This window comes from Cricetulus griseus, chromosome 2, assembly GCF_003668045.3.
Source record: "Cricetulus griseus strain 17A/GY chromosome 2, alternate assembly CriGri-PICRH-1.0, whole genome shotgun sequence".
NCBI lineage: Eukaryota > Metazoa > Chordata > Mammalia > Rodentia > Cricetidae > Cricetulus > Cricetulus griseus.
The window spans coordinates 214,892,390-214,919,261 of NC_048595.1; the positions used below are offsets into that span (position 1 = coordinate 214,892,390).

The 26,872-nt window shown below is 35.3% G+C and overlaps 1 protein-coding gene across 1 annotated transcript in view; it reads left to right on the top strand.

Moving 5' to 3' along the window:
• Nucleotides 1–8,252: 8,252 nt before the first annotated feature.
• Ccdc178 (coiled-coil domain containing 178) overlaps nucleotides 8,253–26,872 on the top strand; it is a 345,282-nt gene continuing 326,662 nt past the window's right edge. Inside the window, exons 1-5 of the mRNA XM_035438744.1 lie at nucleotides 8,253–8,313; nucleotides 11,719–11,778; nucleotides 13,694–13,780; nucleotides 20,417–20,556; nucleotides 24,162–24,184. Of these exons, the coding sequence (XP_035294635.1) occupies nucleotides 8,253–8,313; nucleotides 11,719–11,778; nucleotides 13,694–13,780; nucleotides 20,417–20,556; nucleotides 24,162–24,184 (371 nt within the window). The remainder of the gene's footprint in view (nucleotides 8,314–11,718; nucleotides 11,779–13,693; nucleotides 13,781–20,416; nucleotides 20,557–24,161; nucleotides 24,185–26,872) is intronic.

Consider the following 26,872-nt stretch of genomic DNA (forward strand, 5'->3'; position numbering starts at 1 on the left):
TCTGTGCAGCTTCTCAGCGGCTGCTATATGCTTGGGCTCACCCACGTCTTCTGTCTCCAGATGTTGCAGACAACTTTTGACCTGTTGTAGCTTGAATATGAAAGGTCATTCATTGACATCTATGTTTGAACACTTACTCCCCATCTGGGAAGGATGTAAGAGGGTCATTGGGAGTGGGCCTGAATGTTTTACAGCCTGACCTACTTCCTGCCTGATGTCTACCTCCTGATTCCAGACACAAACAGACCAGACACCTCATGTTCTTACAACCATGATGTGTGATTTTCCTTCTTAAAGCGTGGGCTAAACTAAACCCTCCCTGCTTAAGATTTTGGTTTTGCTTTGGTGGTTGGTTGGTTTTATTTTTGATGGGTGCTTAATCACAGAGACATGAAAGGTAACTAATATATGCTATCATAAAAGTAATCTTTCGTTACTTTACTCTGTGGATTAGAGACCAAATAGATTTCAGAATGCTACTACTTGTTTTTCCAACCCAAGCCCGGGAATGAACAACCACAGTCTTTTTCCTAGAGAGCAGATGCAAACTGCCATTTCCGCTTACTCTTCTGATGGACTGTTTTTAGAAGCATGCTCTCACTAGAATGAAAGAGAAGCTTGATGACCCAGGAATTTAACCATACCTCCTTATAATACTAGTTCCTAACTGGGGTGTTGATATCACTGGCAGTGGCACCAGTAACATGAGTTTAAGATTACATCATAATGGCTATGAATTTGATTTAGTATCTGGTAAGAATTGCATTATGAGATGCTAATTTGTACATGTTGGTTCAGCAAGTGCCATTGGCACACTGTGAACACAAAAGGATTGATGTAAGCTGCATACCAATGAAGCAAGGAGAGATGGCTTTGCTTTAGTCAAAGATCTTAATCTTGAATTTAAAAAGCAAGGCTAATCATTAGTTTCATAATTGAGAGGGTACACACTTCAAATCCTCCAAGAAATATATGGAAATTATATAGGCTATTTTCTTAATGGAAATTATATAGGCTATTTTCTTAACTTTTAACAAAAATAATTTCCCCAAGTGCATTTTCCCGATGCTCTACCACAAGTTAAAAAATGTAATCACTTGTATATCAGTTAGATGTGCCCCATTCTTTTAGTTCTGAGGACAGTGGGAAACAACCAAAGGTGTTTTTGTTTTGAGTATCAGAGCTCATTCTTAGGCAAACTATTTATAAGCCACTGATGAGTACTTTTGGTCAGTTCTTCACTCTTATCAATGCAAATGTTATAAAAATCAATGTGGTTTAGCAGAATAAGCGCTACTTTTTGATGATGTCACACCACTGAGGGTGACCATCTGGAGCACATGACTTCCCTGGTTGCCATCAGAAGGAGAAAAGCTAGAAGAGCAACTGTGTATTCTGGTCTAACCTAAAAAAAATTAGGTTATTTCAATAGCCAGAAGGCCAGATTTATGGTCTGCCTGGCACTGTCCTCAAAAAAATTTATGAAAATCTTGTTTTCTTGTGAACTCAGGAAGAGGAATTTACATTATGGTATTCTCAGTCTCCAATGCAACCCATAATAATTGGAGAATATTTAATTAAAATTTCCTTATTATATCCTTCATATTGTATTTGCTGGCAATTAATTATATGTTGATAAAAATGATATCTTGAAAATCATTGAATCCCAAATAGGTTTATTATGTTCAGGTTTAGGAGCTAACTGAAGGTTTATTTGTTTTTCAAGGACAATTTGGAATTTTTTTTCTTTTTTGTAAAATGTCTTATCTTTCTTAGAAGATAATTCCATGTAGATTCACATGTAACTGAAGGGATTAAAATAAATTCAATTTATAAAGCATGCCATCTCTTATGGTCACTGAACTTTATCATGTGTCGTAGATACCTGAATCTATACTAAGCTTGTATAGATCACATAGAGTTTAGGTAAGGGAAAAATAATTTTGCAAAGAGAAAGTATTTATCTTTACACAAAGACATCTGGATAATGACACATATTATCAGCCATCCTTAATGGAAATGCAATCTCTAGTTTGGGCTTATGTGTGATAACCAATGGCTTCAGTGCTTGGTTGCCTGGCCGAAAAACAATGTATACCCTCTAGTTTGAATAGTTAACACCACCCAAATAGAAAGCATCTATGGATGGACCTGATCTTTCTTGACATTTACTTCTTCATTATGGATATTTCCCTGTATTGAAAAGGTCATTTAAAAGGGTTTCATAGTTTTCTTAAAGAAGAGTATATAGTATTACAAATTATTTTCTCTCCTTGAAAATGATTCAGATACGTCTGCACTTAGCATGAAACTATAGCTATAATGCTCTGGCCCTCTCCTTTCCTAATCTCTAGTATATTTTGATACATATTGACTTAATTTTTGAAATTTTATTATAAATTCTGTAAGAAAGGTATTTTATGTTATTCATTTAGCGGATCCAAATTTGCGACTACATTAACTTCCCCCTCCACACTCTCTGTGAGTGTATGGTGACTAATAGCACTAAGATTTTATTCATAGTTTTTCTTTTCTTGAGTTTTCACCCTTTTCTGATCTTTCTATTGCTAATTCCAAAAATTCTTGTTATTAGTATTTCATCAAGTGTTCCTTCCTGGTTTGTAATACTACTTTGGAAAAATAGCTGAATCACTTTATAGTTTATGAAATCACAGCAATCATGTTGGTATGAATAGATGTACTTTTAGTGGCATGGTCAAAGAGACCTTTCTCATTTTATTTTTCTATAGTTTCATCTATGGGTGTTTTACTCTTTTTAATTTGGGCTCTTTAATCTATGTTGGTTTTGAGATCATGTAATTCTGTAATCTAAAGCAGGAATTGCAAACACTTTTCGTGATTCTATTCAACCAGGCTTACACATAAAAACTGATTGGGAAATGCACTGCATGCTATTATCATTTTCCTATACACAATAGTATATTAAGGACTTCTGAGAACTGAATTTCCTTTGTTTCTTGAAATGCTAACTATACCATTCTCTGGGACCTGGCATGTGTATCTGGAGTCATATTTCTGGTGAAAGCTGGATCTGAGCTGCCCATATAAAGAGTCTTCCCAAGTGGTTTTACTTCTTAGAGTCTGGGGTATATATTTGTAATATGGGGCCAGCAGGGTGTTTTGAGAAATAGATGCATATATAGTATGTTTCAAGAGTAAGTTCTTGTTTTTGTTTTTCTTAGTCAATACTCCTATAGCTATTTCCAAGTCTGTAATATTTCCAATTTTCTAGGGAAAGGATATGATAAAACATCTCTCAGAAATATGCAGACCAGATCAATGAATGTCTATTGACATTCTGAAGGAATAGAACCAGAAGGCACATTTTGGGGGAACAAAAGTGGCATCTGAAAACAGAATGTACTGTCTAACTTAGAAAGTCATTAATCCTATTTCATTTTTAAACATCAACTTTGCCATAATTGAGATTGCACATTTTAGGCAAATGGTAGTTATTGATTATGAACAAGTTAAGTACTTTATATTTTGTCAGATGCCCACTGTAAAACTGCCTCATGTCCAAGGTGAATTATGGCTTATTACATAATATTGACCTATGACATAATTTAACATCATGAAGCATGATTTGAACTGCTTGTCATTCATGTTGTCTCAGGTCATTACCAGAAGGTGAAGGGCTCATCTCTCCACTTATACAACTTCTGAATACAGTGTCATCTGTGTTTGACAGTGTATGTGTAGAAACTGCTTGAGTTCTAATTTGATTTGTATGAAAAAGATGGCATGGAATCTTTCTGGAGATTGTGTGTCTCTGTCAAAACCATGAGCAATACTATTTAAGATTCTTAATGCAATAGACTGTAATGCAGATGTAATATAAAATCAATAGATCTCTATCAAAGAAATAGTTTAGGAATCAGCATCAGAGCTGAATAATTTATGAAAGAAATTATTATAGATGTGAATAGGAGAGCTGTTGAGCAATCTTCTTTTTATGCTTTTATGTGTTATTTTCCAACACTTTCAGCGTTGTCATGTATCACTTTATCAGTACATAATAAAAACAAAAGTACAGAAGATATTCCTTGTGAAATTGATTTCAGAGTCATGAATTATTCTTTGTTTCCATTGTGTTGTGGACTTTCTAGGATAAGATTCTAAAACATGTAGAATTTATGTGAAAAATGTAAGTCAGGATTTGATGGATGCATATTCAATATTGCTTTCATTGTCTTTGCTGTACCTGGAAAATATTTTTCTTCATATTTTCTGAAATATCTTTGGAAATAGTCATCAGGAATGGATCATGATGATTGCATCTGGAATATAGAAAAAGAAAGTCTTGTCTTTAAGCTTTACAAAAAGTACATATCTTCCAATATTTTTATGTGTTACTAACTCAAATTTGACATATAAAATCGAGTTTTCAGAAAATTTTCTATTATTCACAATTCTTACCATGACTCAATTATTCTTGGGTTTTTTATCTGCTAAACTTTAGTGACAGAAAATGGGCCTGATGAGAAACAAAGAGGGAGAAGAAAGAGAAACAGAAAATGTATTAGCCCTCTCAGATCTTCAAATCAGTGGGAATGATACAGAAATGACATATTCATTCCAAAGATTACATAATAAGTGGACTATAAAGCTGAGGTATTGAGTTGCTCACGTCCATGTAGAATAAGGCAGATGAGAGGGAATCTGACAGAAAGACCTAAGTAGAACCAAAATGACTAAAAAGCAGTTGTGGACTTGGCACCTATGACTTGTGTCAGTGTATAGCATGGATAGAGTGCAAAGAAGCACAGAGTGACAACTATGCAACCAAGGATATTCTTATTGCCTCTGAGATCTATAACTTCTAGGCTGAATGTGAAATTTTCTTGCTATTAACAAATGTGTCTAAAATCTAGCCAAACTGGAAAATACAATTTCCTGGCATGATTTGTATAATTCATCCTTATTCCATTAAAACATAAAAAAATGTTATAAACAAGATGAATATTAAAACTCAGTAAGTGCATCAATGACACGATACAGGAGAATTAGCCATATGGGTAAGTACATGTGGGTAAGATGATGCAGTCAAATTTCTCAGATCCTTCATGAGCCCTTTCTATATTGTCCCTCAGAAAAAATGTTGTAGCTTCATTACTGTTTCTAGTTATCTAATGCCCCTACCTTACCACACAACTTTGTTCATTGTTTAAAAAAACTCAAATTACCAGAATCATCTCTGCCTGGTTGCCAAAATAAAAAATATACCATCTTATGGCTTTATAAACCAGACTACCATTTTTGGAACACAGCCTATAGATATGGCAGCTCAAACTTCCTTCCCCCTCTGCTTGCCAACCCTACTTGTTGATAGACAGCAACCTCATCCTAGCCAAAACTATAGCCAGAGATTGAGAATAGACTCAGACTTCCACTAGCATCCTAGTTTCCTGGCAACAGTTTACTGATAGGATCAGATTTTAGATACCTGGCAAAATCACACCAGAGAAAGTTAGTTACTTTTGAAGGTGAAAGCTCTCCAATATAAAACTAAGAAGGTCAGCTGTCAAACTTTCTAACACATACAAAGTGTTAACAAATGAAAATGAAAACAGCTGAGATATGAGGCTGAAGCCTAGGTAATTCTGAGGGTTCTCGTGTCACCATTTTTCTCATTCATGGACAAGTGGTAGATCTCATTATGCTTTCTTCCTCTCTCTCTCTCTCTCTCTCTCTCTCTCTCTCTCTCTCTCTCTCTCTCTCTCTCTCTCTCTCTCTCTCTGTGTGTGTGTGTGTGTGTAAGTAATTGTAAGTTTTTGCTGAGTGTAGTATCCTTGGAGGACAGAAGAGTAGATTAGATCCCCTGGAGCTAGAATTCCAAGTGTGTGTTAGGGACCTGATACACATACTGAAAACTGAACTCTGGTCCTGTAGAAGAGCAGGAAGGCATATCTCCATCTAGTCTCTACTGTCTAATTGGGTGCTGGGGATTTGAACTCAGTTCCTCATGCTTTCTCAGAAAGCACTTTACCAACAAGTGTCTCCCCAGATCCCATTTCCTCTGCTGTAAATTCTGTCTTACATGCTTCTTTGTTTTGTCTTTAGTTTGTTTTGATTTCACTACACTGGGTTTCTCTCCTCCACAACTGGAAAAGAAACCCTTGGTATAAGTGTGATAATGATTATGGTCTGTTCATTCTACTTCCATGAAGATCCAAATCTATGGCCAGGGTTAGGACTCCATTTTCTGCCTACTGTCATTACTGACCATCTGAACTTGCTATTACTGCCTGTACTCAACATGCTAGAGGGTTTTAGATAACATTAGAATATATTACATATTTTGTTTGAATAATGACCTTTGGTATGTTTCCAATCATAGCTCTATTATGGAGTGCAAAGATAGATACAAGAGATGTTATTACCAAGTATTGTTAAGTATGTAAGATTTTCAGCTTCCTGGCAAGCTACGAAGCTGTTTTGCCTCTGTAATGACAAAAGCCTGAGGGTGCAGGCAAGATGATAGGAGGCTTTTGGTAAACTGTCAGGTGAAATGAAATAAATCCTTTTGTTGCTTTTAATTTATACCTTTGTCTTAGAACTGGTTCTAGAATTAATAATTACTCTGCATTTCAATTTCTGGGACATTTTGAGCATATTCTTGCTTTAGGAACTGTGTATCTTCATTAATTGTGCATGAGAAATTCTTCCCTGCAATGGGCACATTCCAGATCTCAGTTCATTATGGTCAGATGACACGTCTTCTAAGAGGACTTCTGAGAGCATCTTGAAGTACACACACACACACACACACACACACACACACACACACACACACACACACACACACAGAAATACACACACACATATATGCATGCATGCACATGTGCACACACACATAATCATTGGATACAATGTTTTCTAAATTTCATTGTGATATATTAGGTTTTTTTTTTTTTTAGATACTCACATATCTCAGGCAAGTCTTAAACTTGCTGTATACCTGAGGATGACCTTAACCATCTTTTATTTCATGATTTCATAACAAGTACTTCATTTTGAACTAAAATGTTCACAAAAATTGCCAGGAAGTGCAAAATAAGATGTGTCCTCTTACAGATTACTACATCCATATCTTTTTAACCTCACAACTTTAGCCTAGTGATAGCACCACAAAATCCACATCAGTACAAACAAAACAGCATACTCAAATTCTACTAGCAATGCTGGGAGTGTGTGTGTGTGTGTGTGTGTGTGTGTGTGTGTGTGTGTGTGTGTGTGTGTATTTGTGTGTGTATGTGTGTTAATAACGTTTTATTCTATGTGTAGCTCTGTGTTACCACGACCATAGTCAACATCCTTGATTTTACCATCCCATTCTTTCATATAAGCTGTTACTGATTTTCTAGCCCTGAGCAATCACTAATTTGTTCTTCATTACTAAAATTGTTATTTCATGTATATAAATGGAAGCACACAATTTGTATCCTTCGGAGACTGTCTTATTTTTTCTGCTCAGCATTTTGATTTTCAGTTCATCCAAATGTTTGCCTACAATAATGGCTTAAACAATCTGTCCCACTTCCCTTCTTTTGGATTGTATCCCGATGCCTGTTTAGGCACTCAAGGATATTTCAGGTAGTAATCAAGTTTTGATTGTTAAGCATAAAGCTACAAAGAATATTCTTGTACATGTGTGAGCAAACATGTGTCCTTTCTTGAGTAATTGTTCAAGATTAAAGTTGTTGATTCAATTTGGTAAGTTCTTTGCTGCTAATGTGAAAGGGAACTCAAAACTGTTTTCTAGAGTAGCTGTACTGTTTTACAAACTGGCAACAATGACCAGTGGACCTAGTTTCTCTACATCTTTGCTAAAAGCTATTGTTTTATTTTAGCTATTCTAATAAATTTTGTTCCTCTATTAGTGTCAAATGTTAAGCTTCCACTGATGTCTTCCTGGTATTATGTACAAAAATGCAATTTGCTGAATCCAAATTGTTAACTAATCCAAATTAGTGTTGATTGTATAAATATGTACTTAGAGATAACCATTTGGGATCGAATAACCTGCTTCATAGGTTATCTAATTCTTTATACTTTAACATAATTTGGCATTAATTTTCTAAGTAAGTAATATGTCCTATAGTATTATAATTTTATTCAAACACTACCAATGTTTTTGACTGATGGCTAATGAAATACAGACTAATTTCGATTCACAATATTAAAATACTTTTCTTGATAATTAGGTTTTAAAATACTGTCAAAAACTCATGCCCCAAAATGAGAAAGATCTGACAAATCCTGGAATGAAGATGAACGAGACTAAGAAAGGTAATTTCCTCTTCAATGGCTTTTCTTTGCAAACAGATGAGGAAGCAGAGCCTGGTGACTCACTGAAGACAGCAACTTCATAGACAGGTTGGGAAGTTTACAGAACCAAAATTTGCAGTGATGAGGAAAGAGAAATGAAACAAAGGAGCATAGTGATTTGGGAATACCCACAGTCTTTATTTTCTCCTCTCTTCTCTGTGACATTTACTACTGAGTGGCGCACTGAGATACATAAGCAATGCCTTGGTAACTTTGAGTCAGCTCTTTCTGACTCATGTCCATCAACTATCTACATCTATCCCTCATAGCGGGAGAGAGACCATAGTGGTACTATTTCCTACTGCCCGATAGCCAGCTGTCAAATGACTATTTTAAAATCATAAAAACTGTGTTGAATTTTATAGCGTTATCCATGGATCTGCATTATTTCATTTTCATGACCAACAGAAAGGTATCAGCACCATTGTTCTACTGGGGAGTAAATTTGTTGATGAACATGAGCTCTGAGGACCTGACTCATGTATTAATACTAATACTTAGGTATCAAACCATCCCTTCACTCTGTGTTTTCTGTGTACACCAGCCAATCAGTCCATAGAACATTGAACTTCTTTAAACCTTGGAAACTTAGCAGACTTCATTGTTTATACTTATTTCTTGGCAGACAACAAACTTTCAGGTGCAATTCTGTCTTTCATGAAGATATAAGGAGCTTAAGTACGGCAGGCTCCAAACGAGGTTTGTCATTTGTTGTAAAGATCACAAGAGCACAGTGTAAGGACTTCTGGTTAACTTGTGGGGCCCTGTTCAGCACAATGCTTGTATTAACAACTGAGAAACTTTTTCTCTCATGTTCAATTAGTCATGATAAAACAACTGTAGTCAAATCAAAATCTGATCATACTACAAATAAACAGCAACTTGGGCAATTACTCCTTGTCCTCAGTTGAAGTAAATATTAGAAGAAATTACCAAACTTTTTCCAATTATTCTAGCTGTGTCATCTTATACATACCAACAGTATTTTCATATAACTCATATTTATACATTATTTAGGACAATAGTTTATTATACAATTAATTTAAATTTTATAATCAAAGTACCTTTTTATAAAACATATCATTTTACATTTCAAGGCAATTGTTTCACCCAAACACAAAATTGCATCTCACGGTACTATCACATCTATATTAGTTAAAATATTAGTAATGAATTTGTATTCATATTTATTGATTTTTACATTGTATATGTTCATGATACACAATGAAATGAGGTGTGATATATGAGGTGTGATCACACTATAGTTTGCTTCTGGAACATTCTTACTTGCTGCTAGTAGAAGACACAGAAACTTTTAAGGTGTGGGTCTTAGGGCTGTGGTATACCTACAGTGGAGCTTGATTAGCATGTGAAGATTGGCCTTGAGTTTGACCTTCAGCCCTGAAGTGAAAAATGAAAAGAAGGAAAAATAGAACAATACAATAAATAGGGGTCCAGTAGGAAGTGGCCAGTTGGTATCTATCAAGTTGATTCTATAATCAGGATGTTTTTCATGAAAACGTACCTTGTGAGTACAGAGGTTCTATGATTTTTATGAGTACAAATCTTTCAGTCAGAAATATTCTGCCATAAACTTTCTCAGTTAAGATGCCTCCTGCTGGCAAAAGCTAGATTGTATTTTCTAAAATGTGTGTGAGATGAATGATTTTAGATTCTCCCTGGTCTCCTGTGCTACCACCTCTACCAAGGGAGAGATGCAGTAATTTAGAGATTTAGAGATGCAGTAATCTTTTAGATGCAATTGGATGCACAGTCATTCTTTGATGTTTTGAAGTATTATGGTTATTATCTGTCAGATCTGTGTCATAGATCATGTGGCTGAGATCCAGTGTGCATCCATAATGATTCTTGTCCCTGGCACCCTGATAAGATGAAACATGTTTTCCTTCCTATTGGCAGATTCCTTTCTGTTTTTCCTTTCATCCCTCATAGTTGGCTCTATTTTGTTGGACCAGGTTAGTCAGCACAATCATTTTTAATTTATGTAATAATATAGCAATTTTATCTTATGTATTACTATTTTATGTAGTGCAATATTATGAAATTTTATCAGTTTTATATTGTCAGATATTAAAATCATAATCTATATATTTAATTTGTTGAGTATATATTCTCTTAACACTCAATTTAATAAACTCACTGAGTCATTTTATATGCTCTATAAAACCTATGGTTGAATTTCATTTTATTATTTAAGCAGCAAATCCACTGCCTGTGATCTGAGCACATTTATAAAACAGTCTAGGGTGTTCTATTTTCAGTATATTTTATACTTAAATACACATAAATATACATGTAAATGTGAAGAAGTGATTACATGCTATCGTTACTAGTATCACTACATTAATTGCTCCAATAGTAATGAATTCTTCTCTCTTACTTAGAAATTGTGTGTTTGACCCACATTACCAGCAATACCAACCCTAGCCAGGGAGCATTTATCCCCTTTCTATCACATCTTTTTAGCACCTAGCATAGAGGAATGGCCATTTTGTTATAAGGCCAACTTAAAGATTACTTACTTCATGTATGTTTTCCACATTTGTGACTAACACCCTCCTTTTTACAGTAGTACAACTGAATGTTCCAGTTAGAGTGCAAGCGCATAAACTATTATTCTGTTTAACTTTCACATGACTTACAGGTTATCCAGAAGCTAACAGATTCAAAACTTATTTGGCAATGTTTGTGTCGAAATATCCAGTGATTGTCACTATATGATAACCATATCCTATTGCCTTCAGTAGGGAGGGATGACAGAAGTTCTTTGTCACCGTTCTTGACAGCTCATAGGATGTTGCTGTTGCATATAGACTCAGGGGCAGTTTTGTTGGATATATTTATTGGCTCAGTATGATGGTGATTTTTAAATTAATTTTAGTTTTTGAGAACTTCATCTATAAGCTCTATGTGTTGATATGCAGTGAATCTTGGTTCAGTATGATGGTGAATCTTAAATATCCAGTTTATTGTCTGAGGAGCTCCTGGGAGATAAGTAACACCCACCTCTGGGTGTGTCTGATGAAATTTCCAGAGAGTTTACTAGAAAGAGAAGCTCTGCACTCAATGTGGGCAGCACCATCCCCTATGTTAGGGGGAAAAGGAGAAGGTCATTAGAGCAGTCTGAGCCCTATATGCTTCCTGATCCTTTATGGGATCCAGTTTGCTTCAGTACTCCTGTCTACCCAGGACAGACCATGGTAGTGCATCACATCTCTCTCAAACCTTAGCCTAGATTTCCTTTTTCTAGTATATTTTTCTCCCCTGTACCCATAACCAATGGCACTCCAGAGCGTGGTAACTGACCCTTAAAACTAATACTTTATTTTGTTTTACATTTCATAGGTAAATCATGTCTTGAAATGAAGGTTCTCAGAGACAAGGAAAGGAGATTAACAATTGAAGGTATCACAATTTCTATCCCTATTTTTGTCATTTATTTATTGTCTTTTAAAATTGTAAATGTGAAAAATATTGTAGGTATCCTTATGTTTATATAAATATCATTTTACTATATTATTATTAAAATACTGTTTTCTTCATTATTGATTATACATTTAATCATAGGTCGACTCAAAATAGTTTTGAACTTGTTATAGATTTTTATAGATTTTGTTTATTTTATGTGTAAAGATGGTTATTTGCATATATGTATGTATACCACATGTGTGCCTTGCCTATGGAGGCCAAAAGTGGGCATTTGCTGTCATGGAACTGGAGTTAGAGATGGTTGTTGGTCACCAAGTAGGTGCTGGGAACCAAACCCTGATTCTCTGCAGGTGCAGTCAGTGCTCTTAACTACTGATCTGTCTCTCCAACCCCAAGTTCTAGATTTATATATGGTTAAGCCACATCAACTTTGTTTTTTAATAATTGTTTTCTGCATCATTTCTGTCATTACTTGGTTATTCCTTAGAATTAATTTAAGCTACTTGTGTCGATTATACTATTGTTTGGTTAATACTTTCACATAATTTTAGGTGTTAAATCATTTTATGCATATTTGGTATAAATTTAGCTTCATTACATCTTACACATAAGTGAGCTTTAGAATATACATTATCAGTAAAGATTAATAAGAGAAATATTATAAACTATTGATGCATATTAGCATATTCTAATGAAATTTTATTTTGTAATCTAAACAGTGAAACAAGTCTTATATTTATAATTGAATGCACTTTGGTAACTATACACATGCTTGAACACATTATTTGAGTTCATATAGAAAATATTCCAACCACTACATGAGATTCCGTTCCCTAATAAGCAATTTTCACTTTGGTATCTACCATTATAGTTGAGTTTTGTCTTTCTTTGTCTCCATTTTGAGTTTTTGAGACCAGGTCTCATTCTGTAGCTGCTGCTGTTTCTCCTCCTCCTCCATACTTAGATGTAAATAAGTAACCCAGGGCCACTGCTTGAGTTATACAATTCACTGCAGCCACCACAGTTATTCCAAATTCCAGACATTCTTTCCCCCTTCAGCCTCCTGTCTTTTTTCACCTACCTCCTCTAGCCCCTTTGTCCAGCTCATGAACTCTGAGGTGAAATGTGAAATAGATGATGAAGTCCATTTTTTTTTCTTGGGCTCGTGGCTCACCTTCCTCTGCTTCCCAAGTGCTGAGTTTACAAGTGTGTATCAGAGCTGGCTTAGATATTTTTTCTTGAATTTCTTAGCTATGAAATTATAAAATTACCACAGTGATTTCTGTTGTTTCCTTTCTTCAGTATAGTTCCTAGATTCACTAATTTTGAGATAAATACACCTGTCTTTTTCCAATCCTTAGTATTGTACGATGGAAAATGTATAGAATTTTTTTCTACTTGTTTTTCTTCTGGTTAGCTTTTTTCTTCCTCGCTTCCATTCTGTGACTGAGATGATAATCTAATTGTCTGAACATAAACTAGAGATTGCATTTGCTTATATTATAGATGTATTTAATTTTATAATATGCTGTTAAACAAGCAACATGTTATTTTCTGTGAGAATTGTTAAATACTTTGGAGATTCTAAAGTGACATGTAAGGTTCCCCTTCTCTACATTACCTCTTTCCAAAGACGATCCAACTTAACAGTTTCTTGGTGTAGAAATTTCATTCACATCCAAAAATATTTATTTCTTAATAATATAATATTTCTATTAAAATTACCCCCAAATACACTTGCTGTTTTTGGTGAATAGTATGGATTGAATAAATACAGATGTTTTCAAGGAGAGAAGTTTTGCAATTTAGCTTCTTAGCTTTTTTATATTGCATCACTTATTTCAAATTGTGTACGAATGGCACACTGAAATGTTTGTGTTTGTTTCTAAAGAAAATACAAGATTGCAAGGGATGGCAGGATTAAGCATCTCCAAAGAAAGTGAACTCCTTTTTGAAAGTAAAACAACAAATACAGATGGTAAGGTCTGACTATAAATCATACAGGAAACTTTGAAGTCTATGATTGTATTCACCCACTCACTTGTGTGTGACATCAACACTGTGTTTTTGCTAGGAAATAAATAAGATATATGCTTATTAATCTAAATGACAGTTAATAGGAATGCAAGTTATATATTTTGCCAAATATGAATAGCTAATGACCATCCTAGATTGTGTGATTTGTTATATAATTTCAGAAATGAATGAATGTTTCCCCTTTTGAATAATGCTCATGCCTTGACAGTTGGCTGGTGAGAGACTTTTAGAAGGAAAATAGGAGACTAACACCTTGAATCTGTAAAATCTAGAATTCAAACATTGTCTAGCAGTAAGAACCTGTACTTTATCTCTGAAAGTGTTCTAATATTGTATGTGGAAAGATATTAACATAGCTAAGAGGATGGATATATTTTAATCTTGATGTGGGGAAACTTCTGCTCTGGGGAGTCACAGTTTAACACAATAAAATGTGAATATGTTACCATTGTGGTCTTTTTATTTCTTTCTGTCCAATGCAAATCATGAATATAATTTTATGATCTTGGTTTACCAAAAATAAAAGGTATGATTTATAAACCAATTAATTCAAGACTACTGGGCTATCCATCTTTTATTAGTGTTCAGAGGTATTTAAGAAATGTTCCTTGCAAGAGGTATATAACCTTGAGTGACAAAAACAAACAAACAAACAAACATGTGGTTGTACAGGGGAGTTGTATTCTTTGACAGAAAAAACAGCTAAATAGATTATTAGCAAAGTGACCCATGGCATCAGACACTAAGTAAATGTCACTGACCAGAAGTATCTTCATTGTTTCGCAGAAGTCCAGTTTATGTAGTCTGCAGGCATTAAAATACACATTAAAAGCCTCAGCCTCCCTGGGGAGCAGAAGGGGGATGGAATGCGGGTTGATGGGAGGCATGGGAGGATGGGAGGGAGGGGGAATTTGGATTGATATGTAAAACAAGATTGTTTCTAATTTAAATAAAAAAAATCTAGAGGAAAAAAGATAAGAAGAGAGCTGAGTGGAATATTAATGAATAAATCTGCCTGTTAAAAGTGAGGAGTTGATTTTTGCAAGCAGAACAGAATATAGGAAAAATCACCAAAGCACGGGACAGATTGGATTCAAATGTGGAAAGTTACTTGGTTCAAGTAAAGTGGGAAATGACCAAGCCACAGTCTCCGAACAGTTAGATCTTAGACCTCAAGTGTAAACTTATTTCTCAGTTTTTTGTCTGATGTCACATGGTCAAAGCCTTTTTATGTAATGTCTGAGCAGATTACATTATAACTATTGGATACCATGTGAAAACCGATTACTTATTATCATGCTAAAGGCTTCATAGTATAATTGACCTAGGAAGGATCTAAGAAGGATTAGAGAACATGACAGACATCTAACAAATATCACTAGAGAAGTATAGGATTCCATAAACATAATAAATAATTTAAGACCCATTGTTGGACCAGTCCTTACAGGAACAGATTAAATAGAAATAAGTTGAATGAGAAATGGAGAATTCACAGATGTGAACCTTTGTACTTGATAGGCTGAGGCAGGTGAATTGCTGTGACTTTGAGATCATCCTAGGATACAAATGCATCCCTATCTCAAAAAGACAGGGAGGTGGATTCAAAGACGACTCAGGTTTTTTTAGAAGTTGGTTATGAGTAGAAGGAAAATGAATTGATTTTCTAGACAGAGAGTTTACAAATGAGGTTGGAGCCCTCAAGTCTACCTCTAACTGGCTTTCCTGGAATGCAAACTTAAAAAAAAAAAAAAAAAAAAAAAAAAAAACAGACAGCAGAAAACCAAGAAATTTTTATCTTGGAATATAATTAGTCACTATCAACTTTTAATTTATAGAAAAATGGGAAATACATTAGAAACAGTTATTAAATAGGATATTTCCTCCTTTTCACAGGTATTTACTGTGTGTGTGTGTGTGTGTGTGTGTGTGTGTGTGTGTGTAGGCACACACTAAATACAATGATAGAATGATATATGCCATAGCATGTATTTGGAGGTAAGAGTACAACTTTATGGTAGCAGATTAGCTCCTTCCTCCATGTGTCCCAAGGAGCACACTCAGGTCATCAGGCTTGTTGACAAGCACCTTTACTCCCTGAGCTTCTTGCTGGTCCCCCTTCAAGGAATAGCTGTCTATAATACTTTGTAGAGCTGAATGGGTTCAAAAAGAAAGAAAATGATACCAGTACAGTATTGAATTCTGTCACTAGAGTACAAATAGTGATTAGTTTCAGAAGTCCTTTGTATCAAGATAAATTTAAATACCATAAAAATTGCTCCTTTTAAGTATCTGGGTTAATGACTTTTGATAATAAATGTGTGTGTGTGTGAGTGTGTGTGTGTGTGTGTGTGTGTGTGTGTGTGTGTGTGTGTGTGTCTGTATCCAATAAAATTGCCACTGCAAATAAGATGTAACAATAACTTTGTGGGGAAGATAAATAGGGAAATAGATAAATTTGACACAGCAAAATGTGACCTGATCACTTCTGATAGAGGGAAATAAATGTCTAAGCAGTTAATTCCATGGGAAGAGTCAGATCTTAATACATTTACAGGCATAATAAATTTGAAGAAGAGATGAGGCAGGTGTGGAAATAATGTGGGGGCTGCTGTAAATGGTTTACTTGAAAAGAAACACAAGTGATAAGAAATTTGCTACTGAGTAAGAGCTCTATGGAAGTATTCAGGCAAAGTCATTGAAAGACCAGTGATTATTTGAATGAAGAAATACTGAATGTTTTGAAACTTCAGATTTTAAAAAGCCAATAGGGGACCAGGGTAAGTCAACAGGGATAAGACCTCTCTATGTGGGATGAGGTTGGAGTTCAGTCCTTAGTATGTTACAGCTCTGAAGTTAGGCATCTTGTTTGGCCATCCAGTGCCAGGGACCCCAATCTGATAAAGTTCAATGAAGATGTGACTTTGCACTCAGCAAAGGATGTTTTTATCTGCCCACCTCCAAGGTATGACTGATCCCTTGTTCTCCATAGAAGATGGAAGATCTGTCTACAACAAAGGCTTCACGTGGCAGAGAAAATCTTTTTTTCATATCAAGAGCACAAATTGTTTCCATACTTTGGAAAAAATGAAGATGTGAAGAAACAAGACAGCATGAAAAGACACTAAGCTGATTTTTTTTTCTAAGAGTGTTGAGGTAAAAAGATAGTAGAATAACCAAAGTGATGGACACAAAGAAGCACATATCAATAGCAGATGGTGAACAGTGAAAAATGTTAACTTATAAGAAACAAGGTGAATAAATTATGTAAGGTTCAAAATCATGCCTCGTGAAGAGGTGGCTGTTTACAAACTCAGGTTTCTGTTTCATTTGCCCACAGGCAGGTCTTATCTCTAATGGAACTTTCCTGTTTCAGAGGACCATACATTCTTACTTTGATTAATGGCTAGGAAAGTGTCATTCCTTGAACAATGATTCTGAGCAAGAAAATTGGAGTTAAGGGCCAGGAAATGTGGTTATGCCTGTAACTATAGTCAGGGAGTTGAGGGTGGAGGATCATCATAAATTCAGTCTAGTAAGGAATACATATCAAAAGGTGCCTCAATACAGAAAACAAGCAAATGGAGTTGGGGACATGTTGATAATCAGTGAGAACTTGACCTGAGCTTACCTCCCCAGAATCTTGACTATGTCTCCATAGTCTACATATGATGGAGATACATCAGTTTATACTGGATTAAATTTATGAATTTATCTTGCTTAGGAATATTAGGTGATAATCCTTACCAGCCAAATTTTTCACCATTGAGAGATCTACCATCTGGAGATTGGCTAGTTCCTAATAACTACACAGGCAGAAAAAACAGATGCACAGGCAGAGAAAGCAGATGCATACGAACCTGTATGTAGCTCAGAGATCCTTGGATTGCAGAAGAGTGCCTCTTAATCACTAGCAAATACAATGGAAATGGAAAGATTTAAAGTCCATCATGTACACATTATATTAAAGACACCATAAGAACCAAATTCTGGGTCTGTCCTGTCCTATGTATGATACCATGTCTTCTCCAAATTTTGGAAATAATTTAATGCCATATTCTTTCATTCATCTTACTTCACTGCATTGAAATATTAACCCTACTTCATCAGATTGTTAAAGAAATTTATATTCACAACATGAGGTTGAGCATGGCACAATCAAGAAGTACTTGGAATGAGTCACTCTAATCCTTGTTTGACTGGCAATGAATAAAGCAAATCAAGTGTTTTGACTATAATAGCAACTGCTTACTTGCTGTCTATCAAAACCTTCTCACATCTAGAAAGGGCAGCATGTCTTTAATAAGACATTTGGACAGGAGACCAATATGTCCTTTTCAATTTTTATCAGCTTGTTCTTTGGTACGTTGACTATCACAGAGATGAACATATGTGTCTCTGTATGAATTAAAAAGGAAAAAAATGGGCCATGCCACACACAAAATAAATACAGAGTAACTATGTTCAGAGTGTACTCAAAGCCAGCTAAAACGTACCAGAATAGTGACATTAATAATCATAAAAGAACATACTAATATTCAAGAACAAGCAATATAAGAAATGTTTGAAATGTCCAGAAAAAATATAATTTAGGATTGTTTCCCTTTTTACTATTATAATTTAAATACATTAAAACATCCCTCATGGTGTAACTTATAGGTAGGGAAATGTAGTTCAAACTCAGCTCTCCCATTTACCCACTCTCTAGACTGAAGTCATGCATCTTCTCTAAGTCTGAATTGTCTGTAAAATTAAGACAGCAATCTGATTTCATAAGATGGATGTGAATATTAAATAAATTATGGTATCGGAAGTGCTTAGCTTGAATTCATGTCTACAATACACTTTCTAGGGTCAAAACTGTTAGCCTGTGTGAAATATAAAACTGCCAGTGAGTGTTAGCAATATACATACATAATCAAATACACTGGATAGAATGAATACATTTATGTATAAATTAACAGACATGTCCTTTCTTATAGATGTTACATTCATAGAAACAAGATAATATAAGATTTCATTGAAGATATTTAGAGGATTAATATCACATGTTTCTTATATGCTTAATCTATATTTATGTGTGTGTATAAATGTACATGTGTAATTGTGTGTGTGTGTGTAAATGTGAGTGTGAGTGTGTGTGTGTGTGTGTGTGTGTGTGTGTGTGTGTGTGTGTGTGTGTGTGTGTATGTGTGTGTGTGTGTGTGTTTGGGGATATTAAGAAGACTAGTAGAAGATGAACTGGGACAACTGAGGGTAAGAGGGAATTGAATAGGAATTTAATGCAATAATACATGAAAAGTCACAATGAAATCTATTACTTTGTATGATATAACTGAATAAATAACAACATTGTAAAGACTTCAGATGAAGCAAAAATATTGAGAATAAGTACCAACTCCATCAGGCAGCATTAAAAGAAAAGGCAGCAACATTGGCATTACTTCCTTGTTCCTCATTGTGATCTGATTTGGGGACACCACATTGCTCTCATTGAAATTACAATGCATCATGTGCCTACTGTGCAAGATTAGTGACTGCTACTATCACGTATCCCGTGGAGCCTTCAGAGTGACAAGACTTTAAGCACTTTGGTGGAGTTTCATGGACATCTGCAACCTTCAGTCCTTTCAGAACACGGCAGACTTAGGATCACTGAAGCACATCAGGATGAGTGGGTTTTACGATGAGTACAGCTTGAATGATGCAGTGAGAACATCAATCATTCTGTACACAAGACTCCAATTTTCAGAAATGGAAGTTAGATAGAAAATGAGGTTATTATGAGGATGGAGACCTGCTTTTATTTATTTATTTATTTTTCCCACAGGAACAACTCATGCGGGGTTCCAGGAGGCACGTCTTCAGTGGACGGGGAGGGGCATTAATTTCATAGGAAGATGTGATATCTCTTTGAAGGGCAAATTAAATATGTATTTCAGGGTCATTTTTAAAAATGATTCGAGGTTTATTTTAAGAATGGGTAGACCTTCTTTTTCTGTCATTTTAAATTCCTTATTTCAATGTTTAGTTGACAATGCTGTGGATTGAATTAACTTCTTTTGTGTATGTATGGATATGTGTGCATATACATGTGCATGCTTCAGTGTGGAGGGCCATGGCTGATACCAGGTGTCTTCTTTGCTTGTTCTCTACCACATTCCTTGAGGCTGGATGCCTCCATGAACACAGAGCTCACAGATTCCAGCTGGTCTATCTAGGGAGCTTGCTTCTCCAGCTCCCCCAACTCTGTTTTGCAAGTGCTGGACTTCCAGGCAGGTGTCACACTTACCCAATATTTACATGGGTTCTGGGGATCCAAACCCAGGTCCTCATGCTGCTCAGATATATCCTCATTCCATTTAAGCTTACCTGGTTCACTTCAATTTGTTATAGTATTTACATAGCCTAAGAGATTATGTTATATGAGTTTGAGATTGTATTCAATATTGTTGACATATCTATTAGAGTTTTAGAGTACTAAGACAAATATAGCAGAATACTTTTACACATTCTGAACATCACAATGTACTGTTCTGTACCTACACCCTGACTTCTCCCACTGTCTGCAATCCTTTAGAGGTGAACAAGGGCATCTACTTCAGCTATCCAAGTAGACGACACAGCTGTTCTTTGGTCAGCACCCCTATACCATGTGTCAGCAAAATGATTTCCCACATCGAGGATATGGAATCCAAAATACAGGAGCATTTGAATCAAGTGAGTGACCTATTTAACTTTGGTGGATAAGTTCTACACATATCAAGGAGTTATTGCTTAAGAACAAGAGGGGATTATTTTGATAATTTCTGTAAAATTCAGAATTTTAACAGGTGATTAGTTTACTATTCTAGACCCATTTTTGATCGTTCCACTCAAGAGGGTGTAATGACCTCACTAAACAGATTCTCCCCATTTTTGTTGACAAACAGTCATGCTAAGTTGTCATTTCCATAAGCTAACATGACTAAAAGTCAAATAATATAATTCACATCCTGGATCGGGGAGTGACTAAACTGATTAAATTATAAGTAAATTTGTACTCTAAAAGAACAGTATTCCCTTTAAAATAATTTATCTTATTGCTAAGTAAATATACTAGGTCTGTTGACAAAGATATAATGATTCTTTCTTGGTCATGTTAACCTGTCAAACTATCAAATTCTGCTTTCGTTATTCTAAAAAGAATTCCATATTGAACTCTGCAACTTGCAATCATTTCACTTAGGAATTACTGAAGAATCAAAAATTTCTCTTACCTGTTACTAATAAGATATTCTAAACAACTGACTCACATTGTTCAAGCAGAGGAGTAGAATTGCTACAGTCGATCCTTTTACTTTATTTTGACCCTGGATTTGACCTAGAAAATGTTCTGCCCTAGGAAGTAATCTCTTTTGAGAGGCATTAGTTAACAGAACCTTAAAAGACTTGTTGTCTGACCTTAGATAGGGGTAAGGAGACCCTGACAGTGTGTGAGATCAAGTGCCAGAACAGAAGGGATCCCAGTGCACACACATGAGCTACTCCTGTGAATAAAAATATTCATTATTATTAAATAGTAATGTTCAATATTATTCTAGGGCAGCAAGTCTTTTGCTTAAATACCTCCCCCAATCAGAATGTACCTTAATCCAATTACAAATCATAGAAAATGGGATTCTGGGTCTGGAATGATATTTAAAATACAGAATAGAATATTTATTGACGGAGTATGCTAACCATTCCACATAGATTCTAATTCTTAATTATCCACATTATTTAAAATGGTAAAAACAGATCTGTAGATGCCTTGTAAACTATTATTATAGGTACTCTTTGTTGAAATCTTAATGTAAGCCACACCACATATTTTGCTGTATTATGTCTCTTTGATACATAGATTACTTTGGAATGTTCTTGTGCAGTGACACTGGGTAAATTATAATTTAAAATAATTCAGCATCTTGTTCAACCAAAACACTACTTGTTGTTAACATGAGCAAAAAAACTTAACACAAGAAGAATTTCCTTGGCTCACACTTTGGGGGATATATTTTATGACTGCAATAAAGGCAAAGCAGGAAGCCCCATAGTGACAGGAGTGTGCAGCTGGCACCATTGGTCACCTCTTCACATCTTGGTAGAATAGGAAATAGAGACCCATTAGGAAGTATGACTGGGTCTACTTCCTTTGAAGAGCTCCTACCTCCTAAACACATCAGGGGATTTAAAACACAGCCTGTCAGAGACATTCCAATTCAAGCCATAGCAACCTTGGAAGAAACTACCTTCAGAATGAAGGTTTGGTTATATTCTCTGTATATTTAATTTCTTCAAAGAGTAGGGACTGTAACAAATGATTGAAAACCTTTCCTGGGTGATTGTTCATACAATTATCTTTGACTTACAAATTACTGTCCTAGACTTCCTCAGCTACAGTATTACTTAGTTCTCCATGAATTCTGCTGAGTTTAAAATTTTCTTTGTTTAATGCAAACTGTCAGGCTTCTACCATGATTTGAAAACATGGTAGAAAAATATTTAGGAAACATCTAAAAAATGTTAAATTAATGATTTCCAAAGACAATAACATCATTATCATCAAACTGTCAATAAAGTGATATAAAGTTGTCTCTATCTGTTTATTAATCACTTTCTATGGATGATCTGTTGAATCCTTATTTCGACTTTGCAAGGCAAGAATTGTCATTAGTCTCATCTTTACTTGATGATCTTACTGAAGCTGATGTTCCCTAAAACCCCACAGTCGGTTTAGAGCCGGCCTCTAGGCCAGGTGTGTCTGATGGTTAAACACATCCTCTACACCTTGTGCCGTGCCATTTATCCCTGCCAATCTGTCAACTACGAGGTAAAGAAGCATGAATGTTGATGTATTCCCAATTCTAACAGGAAAAAAATTGACTTTTCATATAACATTTCAGATGTGCATTAATTCTGAAACTTCACATTGACTGACTGATTCTCCAGTAACTCTCTGAAACTTAGAGTTCTTTCATTCTGTTTTGGTATTTTACTTAAAACCCACAGATCTTTATAAATCTCACATAGCCGTCACTTCCTTTCTGTCTTTTGCATTTGCCTTAATCAGTCTCATAAAACGCACATGAACTGCTGCATATGTTTCCACACATTTGTCTGTTCCACAACTTTGTAAAATGACAAAATGCCAATGGCAAATCTCTTTGGTGACTCCAAGTTCCGTGTATATGCCTGAAATGAAGACCAGTAATGGAGAGCATTCTGGAATTTTATAATACTTTATAATAATCCATTTTTACATGATCAAAGTTAACCCCAATAGTGTCTTTAAAGATAGCCTGATATTGTTCTGATTGTCAAAGTAATCTGTGCTGGTGCTACAGTCCTCATTCTGTTTAAAGCTTCTTCATGTCTTCTTCTTGTCCCATTCATTCCAGTAAAAGTTGTAACAAAACGCCTCCAAGTGTTGTTATCTTATCCAAAGACATCATTAAATGTCACAAATAGTAGTTCTTGTGCCCTAGAAGAGGTTCTTGTCCAGCTGGGGCCATAGCCCTGATGGAGTCCATTATCTCTTCTGTGAGGATTCTTTCTGTCAGTTATGTCTTCTCACCGTCGGGTCTTAAAATTTCCTTATTTTCTCAAGTCATTCCTGTTCACATTTGAAATAAAGACTCTTCTGTTTTGTTTTTGTTATGAAACAGAGTCTCATTATGTAACCCTGGCTGGCCTGGAACTTGTTACTTACATCAGGCTGTCCTTCAAGGCAGCCTTCCTCTACCTCTTTAGTGCTAGGATTAAAGTTGTCTGCCACAGCATCCAGCCATCTTCTTGTAAAGAACATAACAACCTTGTACTTAAAATTTATTCTTTTCTCCTCCCATTGTAAAAGTAAATATTCTATGTCCAACCCCTTACCACCCCTTAGTTTTACACATGCTTTTGTAATCTGAATTTAGTTTATATTTTCTTAAGCTTCGTGTTTAGCATCCTTTGGTAGCATACTATGACTCAATGACTCTCTGCATCTATTACTATATGGCAAGTGTTTGGGGGAAAAGAATCATTTGAATAGTTAAGAATTGTAAGGACATGGATTTTTATTTTAAAGTGTGAAAAGTCTTGTAATAATGAAAAGAAATGGGCTTGAGATGTACACAAGTGCATCACACACCCACACACATATTTCATGAAATAACAGAGTATATTGTGACCAAGTTTATGAAGTGAAAAACTAAATTTTATCAGTTAGTACATATTTAAGTGGATTTTAAGTGAAATTCATCATTTATCTTTTGAAGTGTTTAAATTTTGATTTTTATTGAGCTCTTTTGTTTTGACAGTTTGAAGCTTCTTATGAAGAATGGTAAGAAACTTCAATTATTTCTTTATCTTTCCTTATTATGTTGAGCTTTGGGTAATCTGCAGTTCACCAGTTTTATCTCAGAAAGAATGGTAAACCAAAAGCAGTATTTCACATGTTAGTTATTAAAGTATGGGGAAGGAACTGGAGGAGTTGTAGGGGAGAGAAAGAATGGATGCAATAGAGAACTCCTGTGAAAGTGAACATGGTCAGAACTCTGGAATCTAGAAAAATCTGACATCAACCAAGGCGAGAACCCCTAAAAAGTAGCTCACTGAGCTACAGAATCAGGGCAATATATTGCCTGCTCTCCATCTCCTGTACCAAAGAGCGCATTCCTTACCTGTGCTGTTCATTCCTAGTGCCAGAAAAATGAGGTTTTATTTCCAACAGTTTCCATTGGAAGGTTTTGACCAGCCCAATTAATTCTTACCACAGTGCTTAGGGAACTTCCAGGTAATGTATTCTGTGCTTGCCACAGCTGCCTGAGGTGACAAATAATAACTGGAACCAGCCACAGATAGATCAAAATGCCTGGGAAGAAAAACAATGGGAAAAGAGATGCATGTGAAGAGAGAAGACCCAAAGTGCCAAATAAACTTAAGGAACATCAGCAAACCCATTGTAAATCCCTGCTACTGCTACACACAAGAATGTGAGGGTAGAGAAATGGGGGGAAGGGGAGAATATGTTATGGAAACTATTTTTTTCTGAAAAGCTTCTAAAATTTAGCTAAATACATGGAGCTGTGATTTATTAAGCTCCATGAACTTATGTACTGAGTTTAATAAAGTAGAATTCAAATTCAAATAGAATAGAATCAAAGGGATTGATACCAGCAGACATATTAGCCAACTAATTTAAACCGCAAGAAAAAGAGATAAACATCAAGGAATAAGAGATTTGGCTAGGTATGAGAAATTCTCAATCAGATTGACAGTCAGCTTGTCACCAGAATCTTTGGAGGCCTGAGCCTATGTCATTCAAGATTCCTTCAGTCTCATATAAGTGCCTTTAAATAATAAAGAAGAAATATAGATATTCCCAAATTAGAGAGAAAAACTGAAAGGTGTACACCACTAATAGATCTGTCCCCTGAGAAATACTTAAGGAGATTGTTTAGGCTGAAACAAAAAGATATTAAGTCCATATTAAGAAACAATGAAGCCAGGCATTGGTGGCGTATGCCTTTAATCTCAGCACTCAGGAGGCAGAAGCAGTCAGATCTCTGTGAGTTCCAGGCCAACCTGGTCTACAGAGCGAGTGCCAGAATAGACTACAAAGCTACATAGAGAAACCCTGTCTCAAAAAAAAAATGAAAAGAAAAAACAATGAAAATAATAAAGACTACAAAGATACATACAAAATTATAAAATTCAGTGTTATCTTGGACTCATAATTGCTTTTTTATGTTACTTAAAGTGTAAGTGAATGAAACTCAGAATTATAGATGACTTTTTACTGAGCATTACAGTAGATAATTTCACTGTTTGTGGTAATAATAAAATATGATGAAGGACAAAGGTGTAACAGAGCATACTGGGCCAGTAAGATACTGTTGAAATAGCAACTTTTTATTAAAATGTAAGTTTTATTAAGTTAAATGTTATAGGTCACCTCCAAGACAATGACTGAGAAACATCCTTAAAATTACATCAGAAAATGGAAACAACAAATAATACATAAAAATAAATAGTCATAAAATAAGGTAGTTATAGAGGAACTGAGAAATAAAATACTATTAATATAGAAAAGTAGTTGTATAATAGTAGAAACAAACCCTTTGTTGTGAATGGTTAACATACATGAAAATTAAACATTCTAACCAAAAGATGAAGGTGGTAGAATGGATAAAAACACTCAATTCTGTTAATTTCTAGAGCCACATAATCTACCATAGGTGACTGAGAAGACAAGAAAATCTAAACTGACATATAAGAATTAAGGGGATAATGTCAGTAATCAAAAGTCTTTAGCCAGAACACAGCAATAACATGATTCCTAATGACAAATTGCTATATCCATAGATCAGTGCCTTGTTCAACTGCAATCAGCTAAGCTTCTTGCAGTAGATGGGAATTAACCCCAAGACTCACAACTAGATAACGTACAGAAAGCCAGAGACTCAGATATTCAGTCCTAAGTGGGATGTCTTCCTCAAAGCCCTCTCCTCAAGATGCAAGGATCCATGGAGAAGAGGACACAGAAAGGTTGTAATAGCCAGGGGGCATGGATGACTCCAAGGAAACAGAGTCTTCCAGACACAACAGGGCTGATGAACATATGAACTCACAGAGATTGTGGAAGGATGCATAAGACTTGCACAAATTCAATCCAGATCGGGCCACGGCACTATGAGAGGGGAAGTAGACATCCCACTCCTAGCCAAGAAGCTACTTGCAATTGATACATGCTGGCAAAGTGAAAATCAGTTTTCTTCAGTGTGTCACAGGGCATATCAAATTCAGGGCAAAATCCATGCCCTGGAGTAGTTGGACAACACATACTTAACTTAATGTTTGTTTGTTTTTGTGGGCCTTTGTTTCTTTTGATATTTTTTTTGTCTTATTGGTTCATTGTTTTGATTTTCAATTTGTGTGTATGCTCACATGTGTAAACACACATGCCCATATATTGATTTAAAAATAGAGAGAAAGAGAAAATAAAAGTTCAGTGGGAAAGGACATGGAC